The sequence below is a fragment of the Nicotiana tomentosiformis genome, chromosome 6, assembly GCF_000390325.3.
Source record: "Nicotiana tomentosiformis chromosome 6, ASM39032v3, whole genome shotgun sequence".
NCBI lineage: Eukaryota > Viridiplantae > Streptophyta > Magnoliopsida > Solanales > Solanaceae > Nicotiana > Nicotiana tomentosiformis.
In genome coordinates, this window is record NC_090817.1 from 110,698,344 (window position 1) to 110,711,247 (window position 12,904).

At 38.4% G+C, this 12,904-nt stretch overlaps 1 protein-coding gene across 1 annotated transcript; it reads left to right on the forward strand.

Moving 5' to 3' along the window:
• The first annotated feature begins 12,183 nt into the window (after positions 1-12,183).
• Positions 12,184-12,579, forward strand: LOC138894580 (uncharacterized). Its single transcript, XM_070179284.1, has one exon. It carries the CDS (start codon positions 12,184-12,186, stop codon positions 12,577-12,579), a length of 396 nt encoding a protein of 131 aa, XP_070035385.1.
• Positions 12,580-12,904: the final 325 nt, after the last annotated feature.

A 12,904-nucleotide genomic window follows, 5' to 3' on the forward strand; every position in this document is an offset into this window, starting at 1 on the left:
TAACCCGGTAAGTTATAAAATAACTGTAAAGCATAAATTGAGCATTAAATGGGGGAACATGGTTATAATACTCAAAATGACCGGCTGTATCGTTACATTTAGTCAACAAAATAACTTATGACTTCGCTAAGCATGAAAATAAACTAGTTAGTTTTGAAAGCTTAGTGATTTATCATGTATCTTTTTATTGATGAAATAAGTGATATATCATTAACAAGCATCAAGTAGATGCAAATATTACAAAAGAGAGAAATTCTCACCAAAAAAAAAAAAAACTATCATAGAACTATCTATCATGTATCCCCTTCATTTATTTTAACTTCGTACAAAAATAATAACTAGGTATTTGTAATGACTCGGCCGGTCATTTTGAGTATTTTAGCCCTGATCCCCTAAATTATGCTTCCGCCATGCTATATTGTAGTCATGTAATTTGTCGAGGTATTTGGTTTTGGTTTCAGATGAGTTTCGGAGTGAAATGGGACACATAGTCCCTAAGTTGAAAGGTTAAGTTGTAAGAGTTGATCATAGTTTGACTTGAATGAAGATGAATACGGAATGGAGTTTTGATAGTTTTGATAGCTCTGTATGGTGATTTTGGTCGTAGGAGCATGTCTAGATGTTGATTTGGAAGTCTGTAGGGCGTTTCAGCGTGATTTGGCGAAAGTTGGAAATTGGAGTAATTTGGTAAGTTTGACCAGGAGTGGACTTTATTGATATCGGGGTCAGATCTCGATTTCAGAAATTGGAATAGGTCTATAATGTCAATTATGACTTGTGTGCAAAATTTGAGGTCAATCAGAGTTGTTTTGGTATGAATCAGCGTTGGTTTCGGAATTCGGAAGTTCATAATTGCTTAGCCTTAAATTTGGGTTGCGATTCATAGAATTTAAGTTGTTTGATATGATTTTAGGCCTCGAGTAGGTCCGTTAGGTATTTTAGAACTTGTTGGTATATTCTAACGGGGCCCCGGGTGTGAATCGGATGGAAATCAGATCAATTTGGACTTGCGAAGTTTTTGCTGAAGGTTGGCAGTTGTGGTGTCTTTGCACCTGTGGAGCGGTTGGCTGCAGATGTGGGCTCGCAAATGAGAGCACTTGGTCGCAAATTCAGAATTGTGCATGCCCAATTGGAGGCGCAGAAGCAGAAAATGTTTCGCAGAAGCGGCTTCACTTCTGCGATCGAGAGAATCACAGGGGCGACAGTGGTCGCAGGCACGCACGCGTAGGTGCGGCCCTTTGCTCACAGAAACGGAGAGTGAGGAATAAGTCATGACCGCACCTACGATGGAAATTCCGCAGGTGCAGTTGTAAGGCCCGCAAAAGCGAATTCGCTGGGCAGAAAAGGGAAAATTTGAGGGTTTGATTTCATATTTCATTTTGGGATTTTGGGAGCTCGGTGGGAGACGAAATTTCGAGGAATTTTCAGAGGAATTATTGGGTGAGAGTTATTTACTTGATTTTGGTTAAATTACTTTAATCTATCATTGTTATTATCATGTAATTAAGGATTGGGGTTGAAAAAATTGGTTAAAAGTGGTAGAACTTCTTAGACTAAATTATTAGGTTTTGAAAGGCAATATGAGGCCGCATTTGGATAATTCTTGTATGGTTGGATTCGATATCGAATGCAGGTTCGGATTTTATAACTTTGGCCAGGTTCTAAGATGCGGGCCCAGGTTGACTTTTTGTGTCGATTTTTTAATTATTTGCAAAGATCGTTATTTCATTATTTAAATTAGTTTTCTACAGTTATATTTATAGTATGAAATTATTTTGGCTAGATACGAGCCGTTTGGAGTTCCAAAATCGAGGGAAAGGCCTTCTAGTTGATTGATTTAGCGTGGTGTGAGATAAGTGACTTGTCTAACCTTGTGTAGGGGAAATTCTCTTTAGGATTTTGTATTGCTATGATAATTGTGATATGTGAAGGCCGTGTACGTAAGGTGAAGAGTGTGTACATGGGCCAAATGTGAAATTCCGATTTTTAGCTATGTAGTTTCCTTTCATGATTTAATTGAGTTACTCTAACATGCTATAGTCATCATATTTAGTCTAATTTCACATGTCTACTTGTCTTATCTCTTATTTGTAACTTGTCCTACATGTTTAGTTGAATTACTTGCTTTCTTTAATTTTGTATTCATTATTTAACTGTTGGATTCTTAACTGTTTGAGTTGCAAAAGCCGTAGTTTCTATTGAGGAAAAGTGTAAGTTGTAAAATATCATTTTATTGAGTTACTCTCCGGTTGTTATTGTTGAGACTTTGTGTACATTGTGGCTGAGACGTGGGCTCCTTATTGTGAAATTTTGTTATTGTTGACTTTTTTGGCAAGTTGTGATATTGGGCACTTGAGGTGAGAATTGTGATAAGTTGTGATATTGATACACATGCGGTGGTATAAGGTCTGAGTGTTGAAAGGCATGTGGTGAGATAAGGTGGGCTTGATACGCGTGGCTAGTAGGGGAACTACTAGAAGCCATACAGTGTGATAAGGTGGGCTAAAACGTAGGGTGCTATTTTTAAAAAAATGATTTTCAAAACTAAATATAAAGGCTCCTGCGGTAATGTAAGGAAAGACTGTGAGTTACTTTTAAATGATTCTTTATTTGCTGTATTCGTTTTGGTTGTTTTGTTTCCTTAATGGGTAAATCCTTGTTTCCTTCCATGTTATATTACTACCTTGCTTCTTTATTGTAAATTTCTGGTACATTTCCTTATTGTTTAATTTCCATTGTCATTATCAGTATATAATTTTATCTATTATCTCGCTTCTTATTATCTCCAGTAGGGCCTTGACCTGACCTCGTAACTACTCTACCTAGGTTAGGCTTGGCACTTACTGGGCACCGTTGTGGTGTACTCATACTATGCTTCTGCACATGTTTTGTGTGCAGATCCAGGTGCATCTTATTAGTCCCGGCACTAGTGTGCTGAGTTTGTATTTGGAGACTTCAAGGTACACCTGCCCGCGTCCGCAGGCCTCAAAGTCCCTTTCTATCCTATTTTTCCTTATTTCATTACACTACTATAGACAGTGATATATAGGAATTGTTCAGTACTATTGTTTAGAGCTTGTGACTTACATTTTGCTAGGTTTTGGGAGTTGTACATATTGAGTTAAAGATTTATTTATGTAGTTGCTGAAGTTTTGAGATTTTATTCAATCTTTCTGTATGTTGTTAGGCTTACTTAGTCTTAGAGATTAGGTGTTGTCATTACATCCTACGTAGGGAACTTGGGGTCGTGATAAGTTGGTATTAGAGCTCTAGGTTCATAGGTGTTATGAGTCAAAAGCATGTTTAGTTGAGTCTCGCGGATCGGTACAGAGAAGTCTGTACTTATCTTCGGGAGAGTACATAACTATTAGGAAAAGCTTCATTTCTTTGATTCATTATCATGCGAAATTGTTGATTTCGGGATTCTAAATTTCAGTCTTTCTATTCTCTCACAGATGGTGAGGACACGTAAAACTAGATCGGATGACCAGATACCCGCGCCCCCTACTAGAGCCGCTAGAGGTCGAGGCCAAGGTAGAGGCCGAAGACGTCCACGTGGTGCAGCCAGAGCACCTGCACGAGCTGCTACAAAGGAGCCACCAGTAGCTCAAGTTGGAGAGTGGGCACCTGAGACACCTGTTACTTCACCAACACTCCAGAAGTCTTTCGCCTAGTTTCTGAGCATGTTCGGCACTTTAGCTCAGGTAGGGTTGATACCACTTGCTCCTGCCATATCTCAGGTGGGGGGAGGAGCACAGACTCCCGCCGCCCATACCCCAGAGCAGCGGTTCCAGGTTGACCAGGTCCTAGAGGTCATACTAGTACAGTCGGTCGCCCTAGTTCAGCCCGAGGTTAGGGCAGCAGTTTCTGAGGGGGAGCAGCACAAGCTCAAGAGGTACAAGAAGTACCACCCTCCTACTTTCAGCGGATTGGCGTCAGAGGATGCTAAGGATTTTCTTGAGGAGTGCCACCGTATCCTCCGTACTATGGGTATTATGGAGTCTAGTAGGGTTTCTTTCACTACGTTCCAGGTTAAAAGAGTGACTTATCAGTGGTAGCGAGAATACGAGTTAGGTAGCCCGGCCGAGGTAACTTCACTCACTTGGGCGCAATTCTCGGATATGTTTTTGAGGGAGTTTATTCCCAATAGTCTAGAGACATGTGGCGCGCATAGTTTGAGCATTTGGTCCAGGGTTCTATGACCGTGTCGGAGTATGTGCTACGATTCAGTGATTTGGATAGGCATTCACCAACCTTGGTTGCTACTGTTAGAGAGCGACTACATTGATTTATCGAGGGGCTCAACCCCGGTATCAGATTTAGAATGGCTCGAGAGTTGGAGATGGTCATCGCATACCGATAGGTAGTGGGGATCGCTAGGAGATTAGAGGGTATGTGGATCCGGTAGAGAGAGGAGAGGTGTCGCACCATGTTTTCTCACTAAAACAGGCCTCGACGTGTGACAACTCTTTTCAAGGGAGGTATTAAAAGAGAAGAGTCGCCACTTAACGATTTTAAGGTGTGTTAGGGTACCTATTTGCAAGTAACTCTATTTGACTAGTCCGTGTCACCAAAGATTGGGTAAGGGCTCAAATTACCTCAAAGAGAAGGTGTTAGGCACTCTTCGAGGTCCACAACTGTGGGTCCCGGCTGAATTTTAAACTATGTCGATTATGTGATTAGGCTAGGTGATCAAATAAAAGAAGGGAGATATAGAAGTCGAAAAGTCTTATTATAACACATGAGAATCAGTACAAATCTATAATGATTACAAGGATACAACTGCATTGGTCTATGTTAGGTGACTAAGTGTAAGTAACAAGTATATAAACAAAGGGGGATCCTAAATTTTTTAGCCTAAAGGATCACCCTGTGCAACATAAATAATACTTCGCAACTCCCTTATGGTAGGGGGTTGTTTATATTATTCAGCGGACACAGACTATCATCTCCTGCTACCCAATTACTATGTTGAAGTTGTTACTTAAAGGCGCTCTAATACAATTTTAAACTGTACCATATGTGTGCACTACCTGTCCCATGCCTATGGTCCAGGAGGCTTTGGGCCTACTATTAGGTGGTTCTAGACTTTACTTAGGTTTCTCAAAATGATAAAACTAGGCGACATTCAAAACAGATAAGACTGCACACAATAGCAATGAAAGGCTCAAGTTAACCTCCATAAATAAGAACAAAAGCATGCGATCAGATTTCATGTTACACAGTAGACAGTTTCTGGATTAAGGCATGTTTGAGTTGTTAAATCCTATAGGCATGGTTCCTGTGCGATTCTGATTTCTGGTATTATACAGGCAGTACTACAATTTTTAGACTAATGCTTAGGCAGATTACATGCATTGTAAATCCTATAGACATAATTTCTAATTGTTTGCGTGATGAAACGATCCCAGAATTATGAATTACCAGTACTGATTTTATAGATGTGTCCTATATGCAGGATTTCTAATAATCCCATAGTAAGGCAGTGAAGTCACTTGAAAACACATGATTAGCAACGTCGATAAACATCCTATAGGTATGATTTCTAACAATTGACAATCAGACTTGATTTTTAACGCTTTTATCCCTATAGACATATTATCTAAGTGAGGCAGTACAATAGTAACATAAAACAATTGATCAATTATTAAACCTTATAGTCATGATATCTAGATTAGTAAAGGCATTATATTATTGTATCTTATAGGCATGCTTATCTAAAGCGTTGAGCAGTAGACATGGAAACAAGTGTAGCAACATATTTTGACAAGTTGAGTGAAATGTGTGCGTGATTCCTATAGGCATGACTTCTACTAGTGTGTAGAAATGGAGCATGTAAAACAAATAGTAAACAAGGCATGTTGACCATATAGGCATGTTTTCTACCCCTTTTATACAAAAACAGTTTATACTCGTTTTCCCAATTTCACTATCTCCCCAATTATTTGTTTATAAATTATTACAGGGCCAGATAATGAGTACAAGTACAAATATTACACAACGAATCATCTGCGAGCCTGAGAACAAGCCCAAACAAAAGTAACCCAGCACTGACTGGGCCTTCAACAGCCTCACTCTCCACTCAACCAATAGTCCCAAATCCCAAACTTAGCAAAACAATAGAGTATACCTGAATCCGGCACCCAGGTCCAACAATATATATGTCCCAATACCAGGCCTAAAATGTATGACTTTCTTAACCATGCAAGTAACAACTATTCGAGGAAGTAATTAAGCAGCTCTGAAGGCCATACACTTAGTTCTTAAAGCTGTAACTAACAGCAGCTCTAACCAAGGTATATAGACAAGATCACATGAAGTTTTGGAAAATAACAAGGCATACATAAGGTGTGCTCATGGTAGGTTTCAAAGTGACAGGATTGAACATCATAAGCTAGAAAACTACTTCAAATACAGTTTCAAAGCAAAGCATAGTCCAAAATTAGCCTAAAAGTTTTCAGACAATTAACATGAGAATCTAGTAAAGTCATAGACAGGAACAAGTGGATGGCAGTTTTTACATGAAGGGGTTTAACATGAAATCCTAATGGGCATATGGTCACAAACTGTATAAAAATATGCTAGTGGGCATAGTTTACAACATTAGAAAAACATGTCACTTAGTCGAACATAGGACTTAACATATTAAGTGTCAATCATAGTACAAAAGGTTCAAAAATAATATCAGAACTCATGATAGGTGAAAATATATCAACTCTAGATTAATAGGACATGTAGACATTAGGTCTTAATCACATATAGGAGAAGGAGCTAGATATTGAATCTCATTCTAAAGGTCTTAGGCAATATTAAAGAGCACTAGATCAAACAAATCAAAGAGCACACGTTAAGTAGAAAAAAAGCATGTTTGGCTAATCAACATGATCAAGAAATAACTCTAGGAAAGCAAAGTTATATATGAATGGTTTAATAGGAAATTAGACCATATTCTGGGCATAAATTGGTTTAATCACAAGAATCCAGAACAGGCTAAAAGATAAACTCAGGCCAAGCAGCAGATGTAATTATTCGGACGCACACAAAAACACCAGGCTAGACATGCTTAAGAAAGCTAGAATCAGGGTTAGAATTTGGGCTAGTTCAGGTGCTAGAAAAAACATAGAGGCACGAGAATAACTTCAGAGCAAATAGGGCTGCAAACAGAGATGACATAGTAGCACATTTATTCACAAAGGTTTCAATGACATAAATATATAGAGCATGAACACAAACGAATAGAAAATGACAAAGGCCAAAGGCACTTACCAATTACAAATTAACTGACAGGTAGGTAAGAAAAACAATTTCCAGCAGTGCTTTAATTGTCAGTAGCAAAAGAGTAGCAAAACCCCCCAAAACATTCCACTGCGTTAGAGTTCCCAAGGGTTTCAAATGAACCCCGGGTAGTGCTCGCACTAAGAAAGAACACACTCGAATTCGAATGGCCTTGGCTTTCAGCCAGCCAAAGTCTTGAGTTTCAAAGTATAATAAATGAGAATGAGAGAATAATGCAGTGATTCCGGTCTCCCCTAGGGGATATGGGGAAGGGTTTATATAGTGGTAGAAGTTGAATAAACAAACATAAATGAAAATTAATTAAACACAAAATAAGGAAAGGAAATATCACATGCATTCAATGATAGAACCAGTAAAAGAAGAATCGGAGCCCAAACCCTAGTTAGAATCAAATTCAGGGCGAATCGTTCACAAGCCCCAATCACGACGGAATCAACAAAGATATACTAGATACAAGAGAGACTTTTCTCTTCACCCCAGAATCATAGAATCAAAGCCAAATCTGTGAGGATCAAACTTGCCATAAGTATAATGGTAGCGAAAGTTACCATAAATGAATGATAATAACAGAAAAGGTAAGTAAAATCCGCATAGGAACGCGTATGAGGAAGGGCGATGGGGATATTTTAGGTCGGCTAGGGTTTCTCTCAGAGAAGAAGGGAAAGTGTTTGAAGGCAACGGAGACGGAAAATGGGTTCTAGGGTTTGGGTTATGGGGATATAAGGAGAATGTGGGATTTACCATGGGTCGTTGATCATTTGAGATCAACGGTCGAGATTAAAGGGCGCTAGGGTTGGGTCGCAAATGGGCAGGCTTATTGGGTTGCTTGGTTTTGGGATTTTGGGGGTCAATTGGGGTTGGGCTCATTTGTTTGGACCTTAATTGGTCCGAAAAATAAGCATAACTTGGGTCAGATTTTAAAATAATGAAATTAAGATAAAAATAAATTAATAAAATAGCTAAATAAGTATACAAATATTATTTAAACAACTAAGTATTTACAAATAATAGCCGAAGGTTGTAAATATATAAAAAGCTATTTTGGCCCTAAATAAAATAGTAAAATGCAATTAGTTATAAAATATAGGTTATTATTGCAAAAAATATAAATAGCTCAAAGATACAAATATAATTACATGCAATGAAGTAAAAGAAAATATTATAAAACATATATGTGGATGTAAATAATAAATTTGGATGATTAAGTCATCAAAAGGTAATTTGAAAATGGTAATTAAAGAGATGAAAGAAGGATAAGAGAGATGGTTAAATTCCAATGACCCTGCATATAGAACAATCTTGTATGAGATCCAAGCTCAATATGTAAAGCACTTGAAAGTTGAAGAAGATGTTTTGAAACAAAAGACACAAATGCAGTGATTCAAAGAAGGTGATGCAATTACAAGATATTTTCCCAGTCTCGTAAAGAGGGAGGAAAAGGAAGCTATACATTCATAAGATCAAAGATGAGGATGGTGACTAGATACATGGAGATGAACAAATTGGTAATGCTGCTTGTGACTATTTTGAAAAACTTTTTACAGAAGATAATGGTTTTATTAGAGAAGATCTTCTCAACTATATTCCAACCATTCTCAATGAGATTTTCTCAAAGAACCTTACTAGTGCACCTGGTCCAGATGGCATGAATGGTAAATTCTACTAATCATGTTGGGAAATTATCAAAATGGATCTGTTTAGAGTTGTACTGGACTTTTTTAGAGGAGCTACGATGCCCAGATATATCACCAATGTATGTCTTGTTCTTCTACCAAAAGTTGAATTTCCCAATTCCCTTACAGAGTTCTGGCCCAACAGTTTAAACAATTTCATTAATAAAATTATTTCCAAAGTCATCTGTACTAGACTTGGCCCTATCTTATCTAAGATCATCTCAACCAACCAGTCTGGATTTGTTAGAGGCAGAAGCATCACTGAAAACATAATGATAGCCTAGGAGATAGTTCAAGGCATCAAGAATGCTAACCAGGGGGCCAATGTAGTTATCAAACTTGACATGGAAAAGGCATATGATCGAGTTTCTTGGAGTTACACATGTATCATGCTTAGAAGAATGAGATTCTGTGAGGGTAACACATATATGATTTGGAGAACAATTCCAAACAACTGGTACTCTGTTATTGTGAATGGCACCAGGCAAGGTTTTTTTTCAAATGCACAAGGGGTCTCAAACATGGGGATCCACTTGCTCCTGCTCTTTTCATTTTGGGTGCTGAATTTTTATCCATAATGCTGAACAACTTAACTCATGACCAATTTTTCAATGGATTCTATATGGAGAGGAATGGTCCACAAACCAACCATCTCATCTTTGCTGATGATGTGATCATTTTCACATCTGGTACTAGAGCTTCCTTATAGAGAATAATGATTGTTTTGAGGGATTATAAAGACACTTCAGGCTAGAAGATTAACATCAATAAGAGTCATTTCATGGTTCCACATTGTGTGTTCCATTACAATGTCACCAAAATCAAGCAAATCACAGGCTTCAGCAGAAAAGAATCCCCCTTGCCTATCTAGGATGCCCACTATACATAGGAAGGAAGAGAATCATACACTTCAATGGCATCATATCCAAAGTAGTCAGCAGAATCAGAGGTTGGCAAGGTAGAGTCCTTTCATATGGAGGAAAAGTCACTCTAATTAAGTATGTTCTTCAATCAATGCCAGTTCACTTGTTATCTGCAGTCTCACCACCAAAGAATGTTACGAAGCAAATTGAGAAATTGACATCTAATTTTTTCTAGGGTATGGAAAAGGACAAGAACAAATACCACTTGGCATCATGGAACAAGATGTCATTTCCATTTAATGAAGGTGGCATTGGGGTCAGATCTATTCAGGATGTTTGCAAATCAATGGAATACAAGCAATGGTGGAACTTCAGATGTAAACTATCATTGTGGAGTGAGTTCCTCATTGTCAAGTACTGCAGGAGATCACATCCCATCTCTAAGAAATGTGACACTGGCCAATCTCAAGCTTGGAAAAGTCTTATGACCAACAAGAAAAATGCTGAACAACATATTCAATTGAGGCTTCATTCAGGTGATGCCAGGTTTTGGTGGGACAGTTGGCTTGGTACGGGCCCTCTAGCCTCACACAGCACTGGAGGTGGCAGGCCTGGCAAGATTGCAGTCTCACAATTCTGGGATTCAGGGCAATGGAATATATAGAAACTCAATGAAATAGCCCCACCCCATCAAATTGATCACATTCTTCAAGTTCCTATTCACTACAACTAACAGATCCCCAATAAAGCCATCTGGACTCATAATGATTCTGGGAATTTTATGGCACAAAAAACTCCCATTCAAATGGTTCTTTTGTCTATGGAGAGCAATCATGAACAAATTACCAACAGATGACAGAGTTATTGCATTTGGTAATCCTATTGTCACCAGGTGTGCATGTTGCATCAAACCTTAGGCTGAATCAATTGATCACATATTTAGTAATGGTTACTTTGCAAGAGCAATTTGAGGAAAATATACAGGCATCACAGGAATGAAGATTGAACACCTACCCCTGAAGCTTACACTGATGAAATAGTGATTATAACAAAGCAAGAATGTAGTACATAAAATGCTACTAGATGCATTGGTAATGCTGCTTGTGACTATTTTGAAAAACTTTTTACAGAAGATAATGGTTTTATCAGAGAAGATCTTCTCAACTATATTCCAACCATTCTCAATGAGGTTTTCTCAATCCACCTTACTAGTGCACCTGGTGCAGATGGCATGAATGGTAAATTCTACCAATCATGTTGGGAAATTATCAAAATGGATATGTTTATAGTTGTATTGGCTTTTTTTAGAGGATCTACTATGCCCAGATATATCACCAATGCATGTCTTGTTCTTCTACCTAAAGTTGAATTTCCCAATTCCCGTACAGAGTTTAGGCCTAACAGTTAAGCAATTTCATTAACAAAATCATTTCCAAAGTCATCTGCACTAGACTTGGCCCTATCTTACCTAAGATCATCTCAACAACCAGTCTGGATTTGTTAGAGGCAATCACTAAAAACATAATGCTAGCCTAGGAGATAGTTCAAGGCATCAAGAAACCTAACCAGGGTGCCAATGTAGTTATCAAACTTGACATGGCAAAGGCATATGACCGAGTTTCTTGGAGTTACACCTGTATCATGCTTAGAAGAATGGGATTCTGTGAGGGTATCATAGATATGATTTGGAGAACAATGCCAAACAACTGGTATTCTATTATTGTGAATGGCACCAGACAAGGTTTTTTCAAATCCATAAGGGGTCTCAAACATGGGGATCCACTTGCTCCTGCTCTTTTCATTTTGGGTGCTGAATTATTATCCAGAATGCTGAACAACTTAACTCATGACCAATTTTTCAATGGATTCTATATGAAGAGGAATGGTCCACAAATCAACCATCTTATCTTTGCTGATGATGTGATCATTTTCACATCTGGTACTAGAGCTTCCTTATAGAGAATAATGATTGTTTTGAGGGATTATAAAGACACTTCAGGCTAGAAGATTAACATCAATAGGAGTCATTTCATGGTTCCACATTGTGTGTTCCATTACAATGTCACCAAAATCAAGCAAATCACAGGCTTCAGCAGAAAAGAATCCCCCTTGCCTATCTATGATGCCCACTATACATAGGAAGGAAGAGAATCATACACTTCAATGGCCTCATATCCAAAGTAGTCAGCAAAATCAGAGGTTGGCAAGGTAGAGTCCTTTCATATGGAGGAAAAGTCACTCTAATTAAGTATGTTCTTCAATCAATGCCAGTTCACTTGTTATCTGCAGTCTCACCACCAAAGAATGTTACGAAGCAAATTGAGAAATTGACATCTAATTTTTTCTAGGGTATGGAAAAGGACAAGAACAAACACCACTTGGCATCATGGAACAAGATGTCATTTCCATTTAATGAAGGTGGCATTGGGTTCAGATCTATTCAGGATATTTGCAAATCAATGGAATACAAGCAATGGTGTAACTTTAGATATAAACCATCATTGTGGAGTGAGTTCCTCATGGACAAGTACTGCAAGAGATCACATCCCATCTCTAAGAAATGTGACACTGGCCAATCTCAAGCTTGGAAAAGTCTTATGACCAACAAGAAAGATGCTGAACAACATATTCAATTGAGGCTTCATTCAGGTGATGCCAGGTTTTGGTGGGACAGTTGGCTTGGTATGGGCCCTCTAGCCTCACACAGCACTGGAGGTGGCAGGCCTGGCAAGATTGCAGTCTCATAATTTTGGGATTCAGGGCAATGGAATATATAGAAACTCAATGAAATAGCCCCACCCCATCAAATTGATCACATTCTTCAAGTTCCTATTCACTACAACTAACAGATCCCCGATAAAGCCATCTGGACTCATAATGATTGTGGGAATTTTATGGCACAAAAAACTCCCATTCAAATGGTCCTTTTGTCTATGGAGAGAAATCATGAACAAATTACCAACAGATGACAGAGTTATTGCATTTGGTAATCCTACTGTCACCAGGTGTGCATGCTGCATCAAACCTTAGGCCGAATCAATTGATCACATATTTAGTAATGGTTACTTTGCA